Below are 22,449 nucleotides of genomic sequence, written 5' to 3'. Positions count from 1 at the left end.
CTGTTTGAATCAACGTATAATTGATATGTAAAATAAAATTTAAAAAACGTTGGTGTTTTGTTATGCGTTAATATTGTCTTCAAAAATAATAGAAAAAATTCACAACTTTCTGAAGTGATATAACATAGATAATAATACTTACGAGGAAACTGAATACCCACTAAAATCACAGTGTGGTTTATAAACAAAAAACACTTTACTTCATCCAATATTCGCAATTCGTTCGGTTGGTTTTTCTGACATGGAGCTCCACATCTTATGCTTGTGCTTAAACTTAATTTGTAAATCTTTCATTATACAAAAGATACTTATATAACGGCACTTTTGAAATCCAATCTAAAACACCCTCTACATTCGGCTAGTTAAAACTAGGCCGCAGCAAGAAAAACATCAAAATTGTCATGCGGTTCAAAACAATCGGTTCGACCAGGACTAGTGGTGGTAAAATCAAATCCCTGTAGGGATTCGAATCTTTCGAATAAATTTCAGTATTAGATCTTCAAATCCAAATTCCATCCCATCATATCATGTGTACACATCCAAATTGCCGATTATTTCTATCATTTCAGGAATTGCGAAATTGTTTGATGAGTTATAAGTGATAAAAAGATAAGTAACTCCAACACTGTGAATCATTTAAATAACAAAATCCGTGTAACACGATATTTCATGAAAGTAGTCGCCCTATGCCGTTTTGAACAAATATGTAGAAACTAGCTAATTTATTCGATTTGATCATAGGTTGATTCGAATTTGTTAAATGGGAGCCAATCCTTAAGAATCCGTCAATGAATCGAATCCTCGTCCTTCCGAATCCCAATTCGGCCAACACTAACTGCGACCACTGTTGCGGCGCGTGTGCGAGCGAGAACAAAAATGTTATGTTGAGAAAAAGCGAGAGGCGCCATGCAAGCTATGCTGAGGCGAGCCAGCATCGGTGCGATGTAGTTTTGTTTTGCACACCGAGACGAGAAACACGGTTCCCCGCGAGGCACGCGAAAAGCGAAGCAAAATCCAGGGTGGTTCCGGGAGTGTTTGCGAGCGAGGTGAGGTCGAGTTGTAACTTTTTCCGTGCGCACGGTTGTTTGGTGGCTGGGGCACGATTTTCCCACTGCAAAGTCGGCGCAAAGGAATTCGCAAAAGTGCATTCGGTGAAATTGGAAATCTAACGCTGGTGAAAATGGAAAGCGATCCCCCTTTAATCGTTCGCTCGAAGTGGCAGCGCAGTGTGTGAAAGTGCTTTGCGAACGAAATTGTGTGCTATGCTATGCCAATGCAAGAAAACGGAACCCCGTACCAAACCCCCGTGTTGCTCGCCTGTAACGCCAGAACGTGTGGAAGGGATTGATTTTTTCTCTACCCTCGCGAGGCAGCATAAACTTTATCCTGCCCCTCCTGGACGGAGCGAAGAAAGCGACGAAAACTCCTCGCCGCTGCGGAACTGGTTACGTAGGGTTCGGGTGCCCTAAAGGGATTTTTTCCACCAAAAGGGAAAGCCTTCGATCCTTCGTCGTCAAAGGAACAATGGCGAATTGGCAGTAGTTACAGAGGAGATGATGTGCCGTTTCCTTGCGCGTTTTCCCTCCTGACTTGCGAATGTCGTCGGCTGCTGCCGAGGCTTTTCCTTGATCGATCCGGGTGCCCTTCGTCACTGCTTCGTCACGACGTACGGGGACTTTTCGTGAAGGTGAACCCATTGCTGCATGGAGAATTCTGCAGGCTCCGAGAAAATAGTCTTTCACGATTGCATTAATTTGAAATGAATTCTGCTTTTGTTCGACTAGTTTGTTTAGAGTGTAGAGTTTGACTGCAATTGAATTTCATCCAATGTAACCCTTGTTCGTGCATCGTAATTATTACATGGGGGGAACGTCACACCGACGCCTACTTTGTTCGTTAGGTGGCGGATGAAGATTGTTTTGAATTTTGATATCGTGCAGCGGGGGTTGAATTGACAACGGGACACGGTAAGGGTAGAGCCAAACCGGTTGCCTACCTTACGGCGCACCTTCTGTGCCATTCGAAATGCTGCCCAGGATTTGCCCAGTCCGGCCGTTATTTCTCTCCGGCGGATGTTTTTCCAAAAAATTCAACCCGCCTCCATCTAAAAGCAATCTCTTGTTAACCTTTGTGTTTGTGTGCTTTCAGTGCGTTCTTATGGTGTGCCATCGCGAATAGCGGAGGAATTAGTGCGGAGTGCTGCGAAAAAGTGTTGGAAAATCATCCCCCTCCCGCAAAAAAAAAAAAAAATTAAATATCAACGCGTGCATTACCAAGTGCAGTGCCCCGTGCTCTACATAAATTCGCCCCCGCCCTCCCCCAGAAGTGAAACAAAGAAAGAGTGAAAAACGAAGGAAAAATTCCCTACTTCCCATCACGTTCGACGTTGCATTTACATTGCACCGCACCATCGCTCCGGGCAGTATCTAGTGCGAATGTGAAAAAACGCTACCGCCTATACAGGTCGACCGCACCCGACCGCTCTTCCCGCAGCCTTTTACCAGCACCGGTTGCCTCAAGCGGTGGAAAAGCGGACTCTTTGGGAGGAAAAAAAAACTCATCGCCATCGTCCGTGGAGCGAAAGCACGACGCGACTCATCACCACCGGCGTTACAGACCCAGACCCCCATCCAAAGCTGGACCGAAACGCGACGATGAAAACCCGCCTGACGACGCTCACGTGGAGGGGTTCGGCGTCGGTCGATCCGCGCTTCTCGGCCGCCATGCTGCCGTGGTCCATCGCCGACATTCGGAACCATGAAAATTATGTAACGGTAAGCGAAGTTGCAGATAGGAATGACCCGCGTGGGACGGCTATATGCTGGCACTGGCTAACCCCACATAGGGGTGGAAAACCTCCATTACCGTATTGGTGTCCTTCTGGCGGACATTATGCGCCTACTTTTAAGCCCAAACTCTAACCCTAATATGCAAAACATGCCACAACACAACTTCTGGTTGGAAGTGACTTTGAACAGTCAGAATGTTCCAACGCCGCAACAACGCTTGCCCAACAGCCAAAACCGTGACTATAGACATGCCCCTGACCGAGTCCTGCATACCGTACAGGGCGTCCATTCCCAAAACCGCCACCCTCTTCCCACCCCGCAGCTGTTACAGCATCGAAGCGTTCGCTGCGAGAGCAAGAAACGACCGTAAAATGGGTTCTAAAACGCTTCCGAGCTGCCCATGCACCAAAATCCCAGCTCCCCGGAGAGAATGACGCTAAACCCCCGTGCCACCCCATACATCCAACTATCGATTTTCCATCGGAAATGCGTTTGCCAAACGTGGGCGCCACTACGCAGCCCGCGAATGAACGATTTTCGTGCGACTTCAAACCGAGGTCGGCAACTTTGGCATCGAATCGCTCGTTGCGTGTGCGTTTACACCCCCACATTTCCCGCCCCCACCCCCCCAAAAGGTGTATTTGCGTATTTTGCGGGACGCTTTGATGGCCGGACTCGTGTCGGGGAGGGCCAGTTGACGTCCGTTTTGGGATCGTCCTCCCGAAAGCCATCCATCCGCGTAATGAGATTAGATTCTCATCAATTATTAACCAGGCATGGGGTGGAAAAAAAGCAAACCGGGCAGCCTCGCAGAATCCACCCGCGTTTGGGGGGAGTTGCAGTACCGTTTCCCTTTTCCCGGCCAAGCCTCGGTTCGGGCAGTTAAATGTGTAAACGAATGTTTCATTTGATTCACCGGGCACGATACACGAGTTTCGATTGGACGTGTGTTACGTTCTCCGTTCAACCGAAAAACGGGAATGTGCAAAACGGTGTTCAAAGCAATTTACTATGTTGATTTGACCCTTTTTTTGTCACTTTTAACAAACGATCTCGCTCACACCGAACATTTTCGTTAATTTATCATGTCCCTAATGGACGGCGATTGTTCTTGCATTCGGATTCCGTACGGTGGGGGTAGTGTTGCGTTTGGAAGATGGGTTGAAATGCTGCTTTAAATTATTCAATTCACAATTCACACGAACGACACGAGTGTGGTGGAAATGATTACGGGAGTGTAATTCCGTGTACGGGCTTAAATATAAAACTGCCATCGTTTTTACAAGTGTATCCTACGGAAGGCATATCTTTCAAAGACAACTTATGGTTTTACTCTAGCCCATAAAAGAATCTCACCGATGCTCGTCAGCATCGCATGAATATTCCGTATAGCTGTTTGTTATCATGGAAATTTTGACAATCTAACTCAAACGCTTTTTTCTTTACCGAAGGTCGAACAGAGTTTTGTGGAGCATTAAACCATTGGGAACTTTCTTTGTACAGATTTTTTCCCTTCTACCTACGATCTGGAATTGTCTTATCCATTGGCAGACGAGTTCATCTTATCCAGCATCTGTTGTTCTGAAATAAATTCGGAACTCATTTCCTTTTGTCTATGGTCTGCTAATGTTAGTTTCAAATCAACAATTCAAATGAGACCAATTTTTGCCGGCTTCCAACTTTTGCTTCACGATGGATGATTTTTAATAAAATTTTCAACCACACCGATACGCTTCGATGATTGAGTTTCGAGAATGTTGTTAGTGCCAGCGAAATGACAGAGTTAACTGTAAACAGGATGTCTGATTGATTAGAATTTTCTTTCCATAATTAATGGACAGGAATAAATTTCGCGATACACAACAATTCCTTCTTGATTTTACTGCTGGCAACACATTTTTCCCTTGATGTTTTCTCAAAGGTAATTAGTAAGAGAACTCTTTTGAATGAATCCAACATAAAACATTCCTTTTGACCACCTTAGCGCGTTAAGAACGTGTACAGAAATTGAATTAAATAAAGTGGGCTGTAAAGCTAATAGAGTTGAAGGGAATTCGCGACGTCCACATGAATGTGGCGTTCTTAAGAGCAAAATGTTCTGATTTTAGTGAAAGCCTGTTCCGCTTGTGCGAGAAAATCCTCCTTCGTAAAGGAAACGAGGCGATGGCATAACCGGGCCAGCATCCTTCAAGCATCTCATAAGCTCGTCAGCTACCCTATCTCGCTGTCATGACGGATCAGGACCAGGACGGGGTCTCACTCTCGACAAGGCGAGACAATGTTATTACGTTATTAAAAGAGACGCACAACATAACACTACGGAACCACATCTCTGCATACGAAGGGTCTATGCCGCACCGCACCGTGGCCAACTTTCTTGGCTCCCCGGTTTCCGGTTCGGCGAAAGCTCCGTCCGTCCCTCCGTCCGTCTCCTAGGTAGCCGCCGTGGGGTAATGGGATCCATTCCGAGCAATTTCGCCTCAAAATTAATTACCGCGCGGGAGATGCGGGCTTTCATCCGCCGGAATGCAATTAAAACTGTAATGAAGCGGTATGTAAGCGGTTTTGCACACCGGGGATGCATTTTGGGGGAGGCGTGTTGTGTGCACAACATAAAAGTGCACAAGGTGGGTGGTTCACAGTAGCGGACGGTGGAAGTATTATGCGCCACGCGGGAATGTTTAATGAAATGAGAAACGTGCTCAAAAGCTCCCATAAAGGATTTTAGAGGACGACATCTCTTCAGTGTAAAAAAGAATGGACCAAGCAACGTTTGATTGTAAGGATAAAGTGTATAAGCACTTTATTAAAAACTTAGACAAAGCAGTAACATTACATAAGTCGATGTGCGTAAATTATCATTTTGTTTTAAATTATGCAGACACTATTTAGCGAAGCTTTTTCTTTTAAGAAAATACTCTACAGTTTATTTCAATCAAACTGCTCTGCCAACTGCTTTTCGGTTCGTTCCTTTTTCGATTAGAAACGGAAAACCTTTTCGTTTGCAGCCGACATTCATTTTGATGGCTGTTGAAATAAAAGAATGGAAAAACAATGGCACGTTCTGGCGCCCAGCCGGTGCTTTTGATGTGAGGTTGGATTTATTGTTCTCCCGGGAGCGAGCAGTAGTTTCGCACGGGACCAGCACAGGGAAAGCTTTCCGTTTGTGATGGAAAATTGCTAAAACGTTAGTGGATGAAGGTGGTTAGGAAGGGAGTATAAGGAAAAAGGCGCGACGGTTGGGTGATAAAGTGTGCCCTTTGCCGAATACGTCTTCCGAGTGACATTCGGGTGAGTGTTTTTCGTGTCTCTTTTTTTCCCGGGGCCCAACATTTTCCACCCTTCCCTCTCCGATCGACGCTTACTACTCCGACGATGGGTGGTTGTTGTTGGTAACGATTTTCACAATCCTACTTCCAATTAGTGCTGTGGCGTGTGGGTGTCATTCCAGATCCGGTCCCCGGTGCCCTTCTCTTCCTCGCTATCATCTCTCCGCCAACCATCCGGTTTCCCCCGATCGGGCCGGATGCGAGCGACTGGAAAGCATCCGGAACGTCTTCGACGAGCCGTCGACGTTAAACCCGTCGGAATCGTCTTCCCAGTAACTGTCCTCGTTATCGGTCGTTAGTGCGGAAGCGGACCACGTTTGGCGAACGAAGAAGCCCCCCGATGCGGCGATGTTTTCTCGTTTGCCACTGGGAGAAAAGCGGGAGTTTCGCAACACCGAGTGCGGGGAAAATGTTTGGAAAAGGCCAACCAAAATGAATAAAAAGCCGTACAATGCTTTTCGGGACGGTGATGGCTCCATCGGTTCTGCAAACTCCCAAGAACCTCCATCCGGTAAAAAGGACCTTGCACTTTATTGACGCTCGTAATCGTAAACTTTTGAAGCTGGGATTAGCCTTTAAAGTTAACAACATGCTACCTCCTTTGGCCGGCCTCGGGAATGCTTAACTCGCTTGGGATGGTTGGACTCACCAAAAAGGGGAAAATGAAATTGTTCCTATCTCGATAAAAGTCAGTTTAGATTAAACTTTACCACCCTTCCGTCGTTGCCACATCGGACGGGAGAAAGGCAGCTAGTCTGATGGAACGTGATCTGGCTTAAATATGTTTGCAAACACAGTTATTAAGCAGAAAAGAGGCGAATAGAAACCTTTGACGTAAATATCTTATGTCATGGTGAAGCATTATTGTTTCAGGGTGCATCAAGGAATCAGGAAATTGTGTTGATGAAAGTGTGCTCCTATTTTCCAGCTTCAAACTAGCCAATCGTTATCAGCATCCTCCGGATAACATTGCTTCTCTCATTAAGAATGATCTAGTGTCGAGCTATAAATCGTCAACATAATGTGAAACCCACTGGCATGTCCCAGAATACTGGACCACAACCATCTCCGTGCGTTCTCGCTGCTACCGACGCAACCAGAACTTGCTGCTTCGGCTGCAAGCTATGCGCAATTTTCCGCCATTAACACTACATAACGATGGGAAATTGCACTAGCTACGATATTGATATATCGTTCCACCAGGAACGGTTGCCATCCCGAACTCGAGTGTGTTTGATAGCTGCTCGGGAAGCGTCTGCCCTCTGGCCATCGAAGGATGGTGACACAGGACGACTCCGGAAAAAGACATCGATGAAATGGGCCACCAAAACACCCATCACACCGGCGTATGTGTGCCTTCGATGTTGGTGTTACGTTTCTTGTCGGTGGGATTTGTCATCGTACCGTCGTAGATCGTCGGAAGCCATTGGCTCAGTCTAATCAATTTCTACTGCGTTTCCGTATTCCGTTTTCAGCTATCGGTCGGCGTGGAGGACGGAGTGCTTGCCGCGTACAATCCCGACTTTGAGCTACAGTTCGAGCACAAGCTGAAATATATCCTCGGTTACTGCAGGTAAGCACCATTTGCCCTCAATCTCGGAAACGAGATTTTTTATTCCTTACAAATGGAGGGCACGGATAAATTCAGCCGCTTTCCACGACGTTAGGTAACCAATTTTATTTTATTTGCATTTTATCTGTATTCAATTCCTTTCCATTCCTTCCAGGGTGATCGTGAAGCAGGAGAAGGGCAAAAAGAACGCCGACTTTCTCATCCCGAAGGCAAGCAGCACCCGGCCGCAACCGATCACGATCGGCAACGACAACGTGGCGGAGATCTGCGGGCCCGACTTTGGGCTGGTGTACCTGCTCAAGAACCCACAGGACCCGCTGCTGCACATACACTTTTACGAGTGTGAGAAGTACGAACAGGTAGGTGTGCCTTATGGATCGCCCTTTTCGAGTTATTTCGATCCATTTCAACCTTTTATGTTTGCCTTGGGGAAAGATAAATTCAAAACAGTTACATATTACATACTGAACTTTTATGAAAACTATCTATCATAGTCAACTCTACTTACAAAATTATCTTGAACCGAACTATTTCTAAATTTGTTCGAAGCAGTTTTGCAGTACTCAATTTAATGCTCGTTGGATTAAAACAATTCCGCAATATAATTCACCGTAGCGTGTGCTAAATGTCAGCATCAGTTCTATCGAATTGATTAACACTACAAGCAGTTTCCTGAAATGAAAATGATGATGATGAGTCCCACCTCTTACCCCAACACAGGTTTGAGAATGGCGGAGTTATCAAAAAAAATATTGATAACTATTATGTCGGTATTAATGTCTGATAGCTGGAAGAAAAAAGTTGTAAACATACAGTAGCGAAAGGAAACCAACGTGCATAAAATGAATTTAAAAATGAAGTGATAAATGAATGAAAATGAAAACTCATTTTTTTCGTGCTGAACAGAGTTGAAAAGAAAAGAAACTACGAGGATTTCATCATACTCGGTTGGTTTGCTCCTTCTAAAAAATTAGACCTTGCTGTTATCAGTTTAAGTAATTGAATACTTACAAATATGCTGTTCAAATTAAGGTAAATGATTGACACACATTGCATGGAAATATGGATAAAGCATATTCAGATCACAAGGCAGGATGGTATATCCTTTCTGTCCAGAAAGTTTGTATTAGTCACCAAGGCCATAAATTTCCAACACTACAGTTAAGACAATACTGTTGATTTGGAAAAGTTTGAAAAATTGTGGCCATTATTGAAACGAGTTGCATTGGATGTAGAAAGTACCATTTCATATACATTTAAAAGATAACGTATAATACATTAAAGCGAAACATTTAATTTCTAACTTTTCGTTAGTGCTTATACCCCTCCTTTGTACATTGTCCTCTCAAATACCATATTGGGACATAGAATAACCTTCAATCCTTTGAAACAATAGGCTTATACTCACCCTAATTCCAAACGGCAACAGTTCACTGCTTTCTAATCCTTGACACGGTGGTCAGTAAACCGTTTCCTGCTAAACCAAACCCGCCAGCTCGTGCACGATTGTTGCACAATGTGTCCCCCCAAAACGGATCGGGTCCTTGGGGAGAGCGGCCAAATCCTTCCGGTTGAAAGGAGGAAAAAAGGCTGGAATAAAAGTTACGCACGCACGCACGCAAGCACCCGATTCCCCGCTGGGATCCCCGAGTGGCCGCAAATCCGTACTTATCAACCCGCACGCACATTTAAACTATTTTCCTGGAAAGGTTTTGGGGTGGTATTTTTTTCCTGTGTGTCGTGCGAACTTGGGCTGTATGACGTCGGTCACTTGTCGATTCGAAGGTCTTTAGCCTCTAGAAACCTGGCTTTTGGCTTTGAGCAGAGTTAGTCTGACCAATTGATGTTTGGTAGACGCTTGTAAGGAATATATTCTTTTATTCCCACCCCGTCCCCACATCGTGCCCTGGACCGCATTCCGGAATTAATCACTCCACCGCGCCGAAGAGCGAAGGAACCTCTTAAGAATGTAAGGTACATCCATTCCACTGCGGGAATAGTGCCAGAATGGCACTGGGCCTGGCAATAAGAACCAACGCTTCGCGCTAGCAGACGGGGTTGAGTCTCATTCCGGGACAATTTGTATGTTAATTATCTCATTAGCCCCGCCACTTCTTAAGCTTCCCGACCGATGCCGACGCCGCTCGGTCGGTGCTGGGTGCAGAACGTCAACGGGGCGTCAATGGAACTATATGGAACCACTAATAGCCACCGGTTGACTCACCGCCAAGTACCGCTTCCGACCGGATTGAGACCGGAGACGGTTCGGTGCCAGACCACGCTGCGAGCGATAAACCGAACGACCATGCGTTCCGTATGTTGTCTGCTTGCGATTCGTCGCACGTTTTGATGACTGGTGTCAGATGACATTGAGCGAGATACATTTGCCACGGTTTTCTGGTTTCGATTTAGTCGGTTCCGTATGCGCACGCTCATTATCGAAATGGCGACCGATGTGCGTATGCTGTTCGGGTGGAACGTTGAGAGCTACCGAACACCAGGTGGCGCATTTGGTGACACAGAACGTAGCAAAATGGCATTCTGTGGGATGCAAAAGGTGGTTCTAGCCTCAGCACTACCAGAAATGAAATCTGTTATGATTTGGGCACATTATTTTAAATGCTTTTAGTAGACTACAATTCGCATGCTTGCTTGTAGTTCCTCAGTAAGAGATGTTATGTGAAATACAGCTTTGATTAAAGTTGTGCAATTTTGATTCTGATTCATGAATCTGAATGACTCTCTGCTTTATTTTTGAGATTCATTAATCTTTTAATGAGGGATTCATGTTTCCCAAAGATTCATAAATTTTAAAAGAAAAGAAAAGTAAAGTCCAAAATATAGGAAGAGGAAAACCCTTTTTTTATTTTGGTCGATGAAACAATCATGAAGATTTGTGAAAGATTCATGAAAACTCATGCAGGTTTCGAAAGACTCATGAATTTTTTAAGATTAGAATCACAAAAGATTCATAGATCAATCTGAATGAATCTTAGGTGAAAGACTCAAATGAATGAATCTCGCCAAAAGATACATAAGGCACAACACTAGTGTTGACAGCTTATCGCGTTTTCGGACAAAATATCCAAACCCAATTATTGGGTTATCGTATCGGAATGTTAGACTGCAATTTAAACCTTTCTTTTCAAATGCAAATACAGAAATTGATAGAGAAAATTAACACTATTATCTAAACAACAACTTATGTCACAAAAACCTTCTGTATCTCACCACCTTTTCAACTCTAGAGCCGTGGAAAACAACTGGGTACGTTCTATTTACTAACTTAAAATTATTTCTCACGTCCGCTCGAAGTCCGCAATGTTATCGAACTTCGATTCTATTGCGTTACTTTGCGAAAGATTTGTTCTCTCGGAAAACATACCAAAAAGTCCTGGTCCCAACATTGGGCTTGCAAAAGTTTCGCGATGAATGATGGCAGTTCCTTCCACACCTCCCCCCAACCGTGTTCCCACTTAGATACACTTATCTACCCATCGGTCACAGCCAGCGAGAACCACCAAATCACCAAAAATGTCCAACGGCACGAAACCTAGCTTTAGCGTCGCGTGTCTATCGGTCCGGCATTTTCCTCTTTGTTCGCAGAACGAGACACTCCTCTCCACCGACGGGCGGGTCACTAGCTGACTTTTCCCCTATCAGCCAGGCAGTGGATTTCGGTAGTAGTGTCGTTTCCCCCTCCCCTATCACCCTTCCCTCCGTTCCCTCCCACCCACCCAGCGAGGGGCCTCTCGGGCACGAAACACACCTACCGTCAAGTGCTTTCGGAGGCCGTGATTTGTGGTCCACGCGTGCACAGTTTCGTACCATCGTGAAGCCCCTCTCTCTCTTGCTCTATTTCTCTCTCTCTCTATTTTGCTGTGTGTCTCGATGAGCATGGAAAAACATTAAGGTATCGCACCGGGCACAAGTACACAATACCACCAAACGTTAGGTGCTCCTGCGTGACTGGCCATTTTTAGGTGGTTTTATTTTTTGGAGTTTGTATGCTCACCGGGGAACACTTTGCCGGCGAGGAAAACTTTGTGGAAGGGCAGTTTTTCTTTCGACACAGTAACCGCTCGAGTGTCGCTCGCTCGTTCGAGATTTCATTCCCATGCTCCCATCGGGCGGCCGGTTGAATGCTGGACCTACAGCAACCAATGGAGACCAATTAAACAGGAGGGAAGAAAACACGAAATAAACCCGATTGTGCTCCACGATTGACATCATAAAACGGCCCCGACGACCGGCTCGTCTCGTAACACGGGCTCACAAAATTATATAGTCCCGAGAAATGGGAGTAACACAAGGCCATTTCAAACCAGTGTCGCCCAACATGGGGCGTTTATTTGGTGCACTGTCTTTACAGCAATCTCGGTGGTGGCATGTCGGGATGCTATTTTCCAACCCGGGACGCCCGAAGCTGACCTCGTTCCTCAGGCTGACTTCGGGTAACGTTCTCGCGTGGAGCTGGGCATTACAACGAACTGCCGAGACGGAAGTGCATCGGCGTGCGTGTAGTGGCCGAGTAAATTGCCTTTACCCAACTCACAACCCACGTTCACGTTCCGACCCGTTGTTCGAACGTTCTTCAATGGTTCATTTTTCCTTTCCCCGAACGGCGATCGCGACCGTTTGTCTGTTTGGGGTGAATGGAACCGTTGGGAAGATTAAAAATAATTCATTTCGAAACCGTCGGTCGGTGCGAGTTCGGTTTGCACGGTTTGCCTTTCCGTATGGAATATCGTTTCGTTTCGTTTTATATGTTCCCATTTTTTCTATCCGGCGATTGTGGGGGATTGTTGTTGTTTATACGCGCGTGACACGATGGATCGGTTCTTTGAACGCACGTTGACTTTGGCGTGCGTTTTCATTTGCACTGCACACCCCTAGGGCGCGTTGTGGTTTTGTGAATTGTTATTTCCATTTCACTGTCCGTTAAGTCAGCTTCTGGGGGCGAATGAGAATGTTTCATCCTCCGGTTCGTTCTCAACATGGTTATTAGATTTCACTAATGCTTTTCCCCCAACAAACGTCGTGTTGATAGTGGACAGTGTTTCGTTGCAAGCAAGGCAACGCACGCAAACATCGATCGAACCGCGCATTGAACCACTGTTTTATGCTGCACACATTTATGTAAGATACACGCCGTAGGTGCATGATGACGGTGGCCTTTGATGATGGTCGAAGTCCGTGTTGTCTTCGTGTCTACTGGTCCGTTTGTTTGCCATACCATACCCATACCGATCGCCCCTTTGTGTGCGTGTGTGTCGTCCGTTTGACAGTCGAAAACCGTTCCGATCAACTTAGAGAGCGATCGTACCGTTCCACCTCTAACTTCAGTCGGACATCTGCCATCGATCGCAGCGGGTCGGGAAAATCAGAAACGTCAAACTGTGGAAAATCTTACTTTTTGTTCCTTTCGCTTTAAAAGAAACACATTATTCGCTCGCTAGAAATAGTAGGTGTTTACTAGTTGCACTAAAAAGTGGTAGTTTGAAACGGTTACAGTATGTACGATCGTTAGTTATTGCGAGTGTAGTGTTATCACGCCGGATAGGAAAATGGTGAAATGAAATGCTGTGATAACCTCGGCGTGGTTATGTCAATAACAGGGCTCCAATTCTTTTGGCGCTAGTATTTATAATTCATTGCGCCGAGAAGGCAAACAAATACGCTTCCAATTATGCTAAGTGCGTACGTTTCCGTACCCGATTGCTGACTCCTCCGTGACGTCCTTGAGATTGTTCTCGGTGGTTCACCGGTTACGAAACGGCGTGGTATCGAATGCAATGGCCACAACACTTCCTTCCGGCATCGGAGGTCAGGATCAGGAGCAAAAAATGTGTCGCATCGAAACGTTGCTGATGACGTTCGCTTTATCTATGTCGTTGTACGTCCGTCCACGTTTTGTTATTGCCCATTTTCTCTCACCTTCTTTCCTATTTTTCGAATCTTTTAAACGAGCGCAGGTTGTGGGCTACGTTAAAAGTTCAATTTCATTACATTCACGTTCCGCTTGGAAGCTTCTCGCAATCGTTGCTAATTGATCGAAAAGGAAACGGTTTTCCCTCAATCAACCTCCGATAGCGCTGTCACGAAACACACGTACACACCGATCTTTCACAGCGCCATGCCCATTTCAGTGTGGGTGTTCACCACCCCACTCTGTTCGCTCGTTCCCTCCCATCGCTCGAGCGGATCCCATCTCTTGGGATTATTTTTAAACAACACAATTAAATCAGGCCAACGCGCGGCGGTTGATCGTTACGGATTGTTTGTCCACCGTGCGATGTTGTTGCACGGTTGTCACAGGTTGGCATGAGGGGTAAGGGGAAGTCGGTCCTGGATGCGTGGTGGCGTGTGAAACGTTCTAGGAAATTACATCGTAACCGGTTCGGATTGGCATTATCCTAATTGCGGTGATGAAAAGTTTTCCTTGCCACGCTGATCGTTATTGTGCAAATTAAGTTAAATGTCCGCCGAAGCAGTGATAAGAGGATCAAATGAAATGTCTTTTGCGAAAGTTGGAAGTGGCTGCAAACCATTATTGTGCGAGTGAAATAATATTGTATCCTCTTCAAGCTAGGCAAAACAAAAGTTTCCACCGACCATTTGACTCAATCGTGCGTCGAACTGTCGTAAATATTTTCCCTCCCCGATTGGAATAAACCAATACTATCGCTTCGGTTGTGCCACGCCGCCGGTGACCAAATCGTCAGCCAGCTGAGCTTCCACACCGCCACACCGGTGGTCGGTGGTCGAGAATGGGACGGATCCGGCCGGCGACACTCGGCGGGGGAAGCCCAACAAATCAAGTTCAATAGAAACGCGGCCCGGTGGGGCAAAAGCGCCACCCCATTGTGCAGGAGTAAACAAATCAATAAAATTGGCATCGCTGGCGTTGGCCAAACCGACGCGTCGCAACAATCGCCAGCACGACAGTTGGCTGACTTAATTGGAAGCAATTGGTGCTGATTGAGTTCGAGTTTCTCGTTCGGTGCTACCCAACCTCGGTTCTCGGGTGGTGGTGGTGGTGTGGGACAGTTTTTCAGCCAGCAGCAGTTGTGCCACCAGTGGCTTGTGTTTATGTGTACCGTTTCGAAACGGTTCCCAAACGGTGACGAGTGTGTGAGAGCACGAAAACCATCCGGCGGATAGTGTTGGGGTTTGTGTCGATTTGAAACAGAGAAAGAAAAATCAACAAATTCACCGAAAATGTTCTCCCTACCGCTACCGAAAGACAACTTGCTGGTTACCTCCTGGAGTGACGCATCGTCCTACCGGTTGAAGAAAAACGTAAGTAACTCGCGGCCAGTGCAATATCCGTGCGCCACCAGGCGCCTCCATCGACCGGCCAAAACCACCGGGCGTCTCCATCGAAGAGCGCTCCCAGTAAACGAGGAACCACTCGTTAGAACAGACTATCTTAACGTGTTTCCGGTTGCTTTATGGCACGCTCGACCCCCCATTTCCGCTCGCTGCGTAAGGAACGCTTCCGGTCGTGGGCGAAAAGGAGAAGAAAAATAAAAATCCCAATCGAACGAACCGGTTCGGTGCGGAATCGATGAGGGATAATAATGCTCAGCGGTTTCGATCGACGTCCAACAGTGCGATTGAGCCAATAAAGCTCATCGTTGATCCGACCCTTTTCGTGTTTCGCTTTTCCTTTCTTTAGGTTGGCCATTTTTCCATAACGTTAGAACCACTCGCGTTCGTTCGTCCAAAATATTGCGTTGTCTTCGCAAAATTTCGCAAAAAAAAAACTCTCCCCCTCCCCCTGCCTAGTGCCTAGGTTGACGCAGGATAAAACCGAAAAATTGTATAATTTATTCATAACCCAAGCTGCACAACCATCAACTGCGGTGTGAAGCCCGCAACCCAAAGTGGTCCGACGGCGGCATTCGTTCTTCTCTTCGTCAACCTTCGTCGGTTCCCTCCAGGCTTCGCCAGGACCGGGCCCGCGTCCCGTTCGGTCCTTAATATCTGCGTGCCCAAGCTCATGATAAAGATGATTGCCATCCGAGTTTTACCTTTTGCGATTTTGTGTTTGGAAAGGTAGCTCCACCGGAATCGGGGCGAGAAGTCGCCCGTTCGAGATGTTTCGGTACGCGTGTGTGTGTGTATTATGTGTGACTATGTGTGTGGTTTGATGATAGCGATCGTTGCGAAGCATAATAGCGCGCACGTTATGGGCCAACTTTATCGCGTCCAATTTATCTTCGGCCGCGAATGGAGTTGTTTACGCGAGCGAGTTTCGGAGATGCGAACCATCAACCGAAACCCGGGCTTCCCGATTGCTTCCGCGTGAGGTGGTCAAGTTGAAACAATATGACAACGCCACAGCACGCCGTTGGGCCATTTCCGGGGCAAGAAGGTGTAAAGATTGTGCGGACGTGTGCGGCGAGAGAAGGGAGGGGGTTCCAGGATGGGTTGGAATATTAATGATCGCTCCAGGATAATGAGGCAGCCATTTTGAATATCTCCGGCGTCGATTCGCGGAAATACGGATGCACGGATTAGCAAAGGTTTCGTGATGAAAATATGAAACTTGTTTTACCCTTTCATTACCGTCAGGTTCGGTCTTTCCTGGGGGGGGGGGGTTTACTCATTTCCAAGTTTTCCTCGACGGGTGTTATAATTTCCCAACAGCAAGCGATATTCATTCTTTCGGTAGGTTATTAAACAACTTCGTCCACGGCTAAACCGTGTCGGAAATAATTCACTTTTGTGGTCCGCGGCATGTCTGGACAAAACAACAAAAAACAACCAAATAAATTGTAAATGGACCGACGCAAATAAACTGGAAAACTTCTGCGAGGAATAAATCCCCGTAAACTGAGGATCAGCGGGAGGCCAACCCACACCGGCTTCATTAAAAGCGTGTCACTCAAATGTCGACCCCGTCTCGCGACCGAGAAGGTTTCCCAAATCCATTCGAGTGAGTAAATTATTTACACACTATCAAATCATTGGCGCGCGAAATGTGTGCGGAGGTGTTTAGGATTCGGTTGAACGCTTGATATCCTTTTCGGGGTTAAAAAATAAACACGGTTCCCCAAACCTTCTACCGCCGACGATACGGTGGCTGGCAAAGCTCGGGGGGGGGGGGGGGGAAGGATCAGGGAGGTGTCCTTTTGGGGGTAGAATATGAAATGAAAGCTTAATTCGTCGAGCCACAATCAAATTTCTTCGTCGAAAGCGTCTTCCAAATGGAGGCCAAAGATTGGGCCACCCTTTCGGGGGGGGAAAAAGAACCAACCGGTGTCTCGACTCGTTTTCCTTTTCACGGTGAAATAAACACGCTTTCAATAAACAAAATGTTTCGCAGAAATGTGTCCCAAAGCCGACCCCACGGGGCTGGCGAAACTCCATTTTATCCGAGGACGTACATTCAAGTGGCGTACCGCTCGGTTCCGAAAGCGAAATTACACAAGCAGCGTACAAACCGAGGCCCAACGGACGACTAACTAACTGGTGCTCAGCTGAACGGCCATAATCGACCCGCTTGTCTTTTCTGCGGCTGGTGCCCGGTTGTCTCCGCCCGAAAGACGACCACCGCAGCGGAGATGGTGGAAAAGGAGGGTGTCAACGGGGGACGGAAAAACAGGGCCCAGTTGGACGATGAAAGTTTGCACTCCACTCACCAACACCACTACTCCGGTGGTGCGGTCGTGTTCGCACGACGTTGCTATGCCGTGTGTGTAGTGCTGCCTAATGCGGGGTCACATGGCCTTTTTTTTAAGGTTTTAGAATTAATGTTTAATTTTCAAAGTGGTCCCATTGCGGATAGGGTTGATATAAAGTAATGGTAAAACTTACGTTATCTTATCTACGTCGGGTGTTTTTTACGTTTATTTTGTACAAATAAATCATGTCTTGATCTTAGCATGATTCAAAATGCTTAAATCTCTGAACTAAGTTAGTGATATGTTGCTGTCAAATTTACTATTATTTTTGAAGTTAGCTAAATTTAGAAAAAAAAACAACGGAGAAGAAATTAAGAAAACAATTTAAACGAACTAATAATATTAACCTAGAACTTTATTCAAAGTGCAGAACACAATTATAAAACAAAGAATCCGATAAAATCTTTCCAATTAAAACTACACATTATGGTCTACTTCCAACAATGCTTCTCATTGACAAAAGAAAAATTTCTACCGAGTCAGGGTTTTTCTCTACCTTTGTCAAAATTCGTTTCTCCTGTGCCACCACGGGGTCAGGGCAGCATATCTCCAGCCGAGGCGGCTCGCTGGCGTCAACATGGTTGTGTCACTGAAGCTGACTCAAACACACGCAAACACACACACTCCCACACACTGGCTCAGCTTTTGCCCCTCACAATTCTGGACAGCTTCTAGCGCCCTCGTCATGTTTGAGGCGGACGGAAGTTACCGTTCTGTTCCTTTTTGTTGTGTATTGATCCATCGGTTCGGTCGGAAAAAAAGAAACACAATAAACTTCGAATCGCCACTTTCGATTTCGATAGGCTCTCCGGCACTCACTTGGCGCGGGCCAAAGTATCAAGCAACGGAAAGGGCACACACTTCACCTTCAGCTGCGCGTGCTTTTCACCATCCAGAGGAACGGAGCCATTTTTGACTCGAGTACCTTTTGGCTGAGCTAAAAATAATGGCTTCATCTTTCCGCTTCCGATCGCTCCCGGTTTGTCCCCGAACGTAATTCGCCTACCCGAAATATGTTGCTGCCACCAAGGGGTGAAGTGGGGGTTTGGAGGTGGGGCCAATTGAGTTCGCCTCGCAAATTGCAAATCTCTATTTAATGGCCAATCGACCATGGCCAGCGCCGCCGGTAGTTAGCGAGGAAGATGCGAAGAAAGTAGTGGAACTAAAAAGATGAATTTCTTCTAAAGCCGTCTTTCAAGTTGCATAGTTTGGAAAATTGTTGGTACCCGACGTGAGTGGAGATTTATTTTTCGGCAGCAGGTCCTAACAGGACACGATAAACAAAACAATTATCCAGGAAAAGTTATACTCTTTTACTATAAACTTCATTGAACAACATCTGCAGATTGTCCACACTGTTTTTAATGACCCTAACAGACCAAGAACCCCTTCGAACAATACAATATTGCACCCTCTTGGTCCGGGGTTTCCCACATGTGTGGCCACAGTACTTAAAGCCAAGTAAGAAAATGAAAACACACACTCCAAAAGCCCTGAGAGGAGGGTAAAAACTTGAGTAAATTACATCGATTCTGAAATCGCGATAAGCCCCGCTGCGCTGCTCGATGAATATTTTACTACGTACACTACGTACGACCCTACGAGAGGTAAAGTTTAATGAGAACCGAACCGAAATTATGAGGGAAAAAATGTGCTGCTGATTTAATCTGCCGCTCTTCACGTAATTGGCATTGTTAAGAGGTCGTAGCGTTGCCTTTTTAATGGAAAAAGTTGCAACCCAAAGGCCTAGGCTGACCCCTAGTTTCCCAACCCCAGGGGCTACCGGACCGGATAAGTCGTTTCTTTTCTCTCCCCGAATGTTTCCTTCATATTACCGGTGGGAGGGGATAAATTTCCGCCTTTAGAACTTCTTACACAATTGTACTATGCGTTAATAGAAAATGGCGATGATAATTTACTTCAATTTTTAAAAAATGTTTTCAACAAGACAAGTTCCATTGCTTATCAAATGTTTATTGGCCACAACCGAGTGAAATCTTATGAACTTGAGTTGGTTTGGATGTAGTTTTATGTACACACTTCTGCTTCGTCACCCGGTTTAAAAATAATCGCTTCATCATTAGGGAAAGTGACCATTAAAAGTGAATTTACATTTTACCTCAAATCGGACGGACGTTTCGGGTTCTTCGTTGTACTTCGTCGACGTTCTTACCACACCGTGTGTGAATTTTACCTTCATCATCGTACCGCTCTTGCTTACCATTAGCCTTTCGATTAATAATTGAGGTCAGAGTGCGGCGTTGGCATTGCCCAGCAGCACACCTGGCTGTTGCCAAAAGGGGGTTTGGGGGTACAGAAAAAGTGTACTATTTTCGTTTGCTTTGATCGTACCGAGCGTACGATTAGAGGGCATATGACTTGCGTTATGTGCCGGAATTTGGTTCCACCGGACCACCCGGGAATGGTTATTCCACTGGCCATTAAATATTGATTACGTTCAGTCGGGTGCTGGCTGGAGATCGGATTCGACTCGACATCCCGGGAACATAAAACGACCACTAGTTCAGGTCGCGCTGGATTGAGTGACTAAAGCTTTCGGCAAATCGCCGCCCAAAGCCGCCAGGCTGACCTATCGGATGAACAAACTCATCACACAACCTGGACGGACAAGCGGAATCTTTCAATCTCATCCTTCTCCACTCAGCTCCGTCCGGTTCATGTGCTGTTTCACCTCCGGAAGTAGAACTTCCCACCCGGCATTTGCTGACGATGTGGCGCTTGCCATCCGAGCGGGAAGCTTTGCAAATGGGAAGGGAAAGTGCTAAAAATATACTTGATCCTTTGCCGACCGTCCAACTGCTTCAAACCTCCCTCAACTACTCGGACCCTCCTGCATGATTGATACGCCAAACGGGGACAGCATCGTCCCGGAAGCTGTTTTCCCCGGTGTCCTGCATTTACCGGCTGGGGGTGAATGGAGAGTGTTTAAAAGCGGTCCTGGAAGCTTCTATGTTTTGCGTGGATTTATACGGTGAATTGAACGAACGATATCAGCGCGCAAAGCGGGAATTTAATTTCAAATGCCGGAAGCAGCTTCCAACGCTCTTGTGGATGCAGAGGGAGGGGAGAGATTAAATGGTTGAACCTTTCAACCGGCGTCAGAAACTTTCATTACGTCTTTATTCCACTCCAGGAGAGCTTATGAATTCGAAGAGAAATTAAGGACAGAGATTTAAAGCGTTTTGTTCGGAATTTTTCAGATTTATTGGGCTGAGGTCAAGGTTCAACGAACGCTACTCAATGAATTTTTCTTATTGTTCTATTAGGATTGTTATTTTGGTGATTAATTATTTAAAAACATGTGTATAAATTACTTATTTCATCCTTTGTTGCAAAAAAAATAGTTTTTTTTCCAAATACAAGTATTTTCAGATGATATCATAACAGCGGCAGCATTATTTCTAACTGCAGCACATGATATTCCAACTGCATCAGTTGATTTTATAACGTGATCATGTTTATCATAACTTTGACAGTTGAAATCTGAATCGTAGCAGTAGATATTAAAAAAATGTACATAAAAACTATAACAGCAGACACATTTTTTCACGGGCTAGCATTCTTACTACAAGTTTATTTAAACCTATTGTACAAAATAGATCACCACGATCTGATCATTCTACTCCTCTGCTTTTCGTTGTATTATCGCATTGTATCGAAAATAACACTATACCGTTGTAGATCCCATAGTCGAACGATTTAAAATTAGCATAATATACAAACTAAGCAGAGATCGACTGTTCGATCTTATTAACGTATCATTACGTCCAGGATAACTAAATGGTCACATAAACATGGTTAAAAGATGATTTAAAAAATGAAACAAAAATATTCACATCCCCTCATCAGGCATTTCAACAAACGCTCATTTTACCGTGAACTGCAAGTTGTGCTTCTGCGCCAAAATGTATACAAATGTATGCAAACCGGATTCCTCCCCGCCGTCGGCTCGTGCGGGGAGACAGAGCCATGGTTTTCATTCTTTTCCCAACCCACCTCAAGCTACTGTGGTTTTTCGTTTTCCCAAACCCGGAGTTTGCGAACTGGTTCCCTGCGCTTACCTCGCATAATGTACGATGACAAATCGTTTCAATCCGGAGGCAAATTGTCACCACACTTCCGGTAACTCGTGCCATTGCCGACGAGAGCAATGGAAATCCAATTTGGTCTAATTAAATCACACGCGGCATTCCCGTGCCGGAATGGAGAACCCTCCCAGGAGTAACCAGGGAACCAAATCTGCGCCAACCGTAGGTGAAGCTTCTGGAGGATAGGGTTTGTTTTATTTTTCAAGTACGTTTTCATCGAGCGCGTTTCATCTCGCCGTGAGTACGTACGTCGTGGGACATTCAAAAGAAACTGCACACGGCCAAGAAATCGTCAAGTGCCGCCTTGCAAACGAGTGGGTTTAGTTTACCCTCCGGACAGAGTAGTGCGCATGTGAGCTTCATGTGTCCTCCGTGAGCGACATTGCGTTCACACGCGATAGAGTTTGGGGCGAAACCGTGCCGAACCGTGGCCAATGGGAAGCCGCTTTGTAGGTAACGTGCAAAAATCATTATGCTACGAAAATAATCTTCCCATTCGGAAAGACAAAAGCAGCCGGGTAATGCCCATCCGTCCTTCTCCAGGAGTGACAGGAAATTGCTGCCGGTGTCGCTGGTACATTCCCACATTTCTCCATTTACGTTCCGCTTGTTGGATGTGCTTTTAGCTTGTTTGGGGTTCTTGTATATTTTTTTGTTTGCTCCTGAGTACTCGGAAAACGATGCACACAACGATGGAGACGTGCGCTCGGTACCCTGGACGTGTCTATTTTTGTTTAGCCCGGATGGTCGCGGATGCACATCGAGTGCCGTGAAGCACGTAGAAGGTTTTGACGGGAAAAACTGTGCATACTATTTTTGCGCCACTCGTTGCATCGACACGGTGAAGGGGGAAGAAGAATGCACTTAAGATTGCCCATTTAAATATGCAATTTTATCTAATTACAACTCATATTCTTTAAATAGAACATATCTTCTGTGTCATAATTGTTGCGTCAT

The 22,449-nt window shown here is 45.8% G+C and overlaps 1 protein-coding gene across 1 annotated transcript in view; it reads left to right on the top strand.

Annotated features, from left to right (window-relative positions):
* Positions 1-2,654: 2,654 nt before the first annotated feature.
* Positions 2,655-22,449, top strand: part of LOC131259123 (TBC1 domain family member 4) — a 28,565-nt gene continuing 8,770 nt past the window's right edge. The window contains exons 1-3 of the mRNA XM_058260552.1: positions 2,655-2,774; positions 7,594-7,691; positions 7,846-8,050. Coding sequence (XP_058116535.1) covers positions 2,655-2,774; positions 7,594-7,691; positions 7,846-8,050 — 423 coding nt within the window. The remainder of the gene's footprint in view (positions 2,775-7,593; positions 7,692-7,845; positions 8,051-22,449) is intronic.

The sequence above is a fragment of the Anopheles coustani genome, chromosome 3 (assembly GCF_943734705.1).
Source record: "Anopheles coustani chromosome 3, idAnoCousDA_361_x.2, whole genome shotgun sequence".
Classification (NCBI taxonomy): domain Eukaryota; kingdom Metazoa; phylum Arthropoda; class Insecta; order Diptera; family Culicidae; genus Anopheles; species Anopheles coustani.
This window is presented reverse-complemented; position numbering and strand designations above follow the sequence as displayed.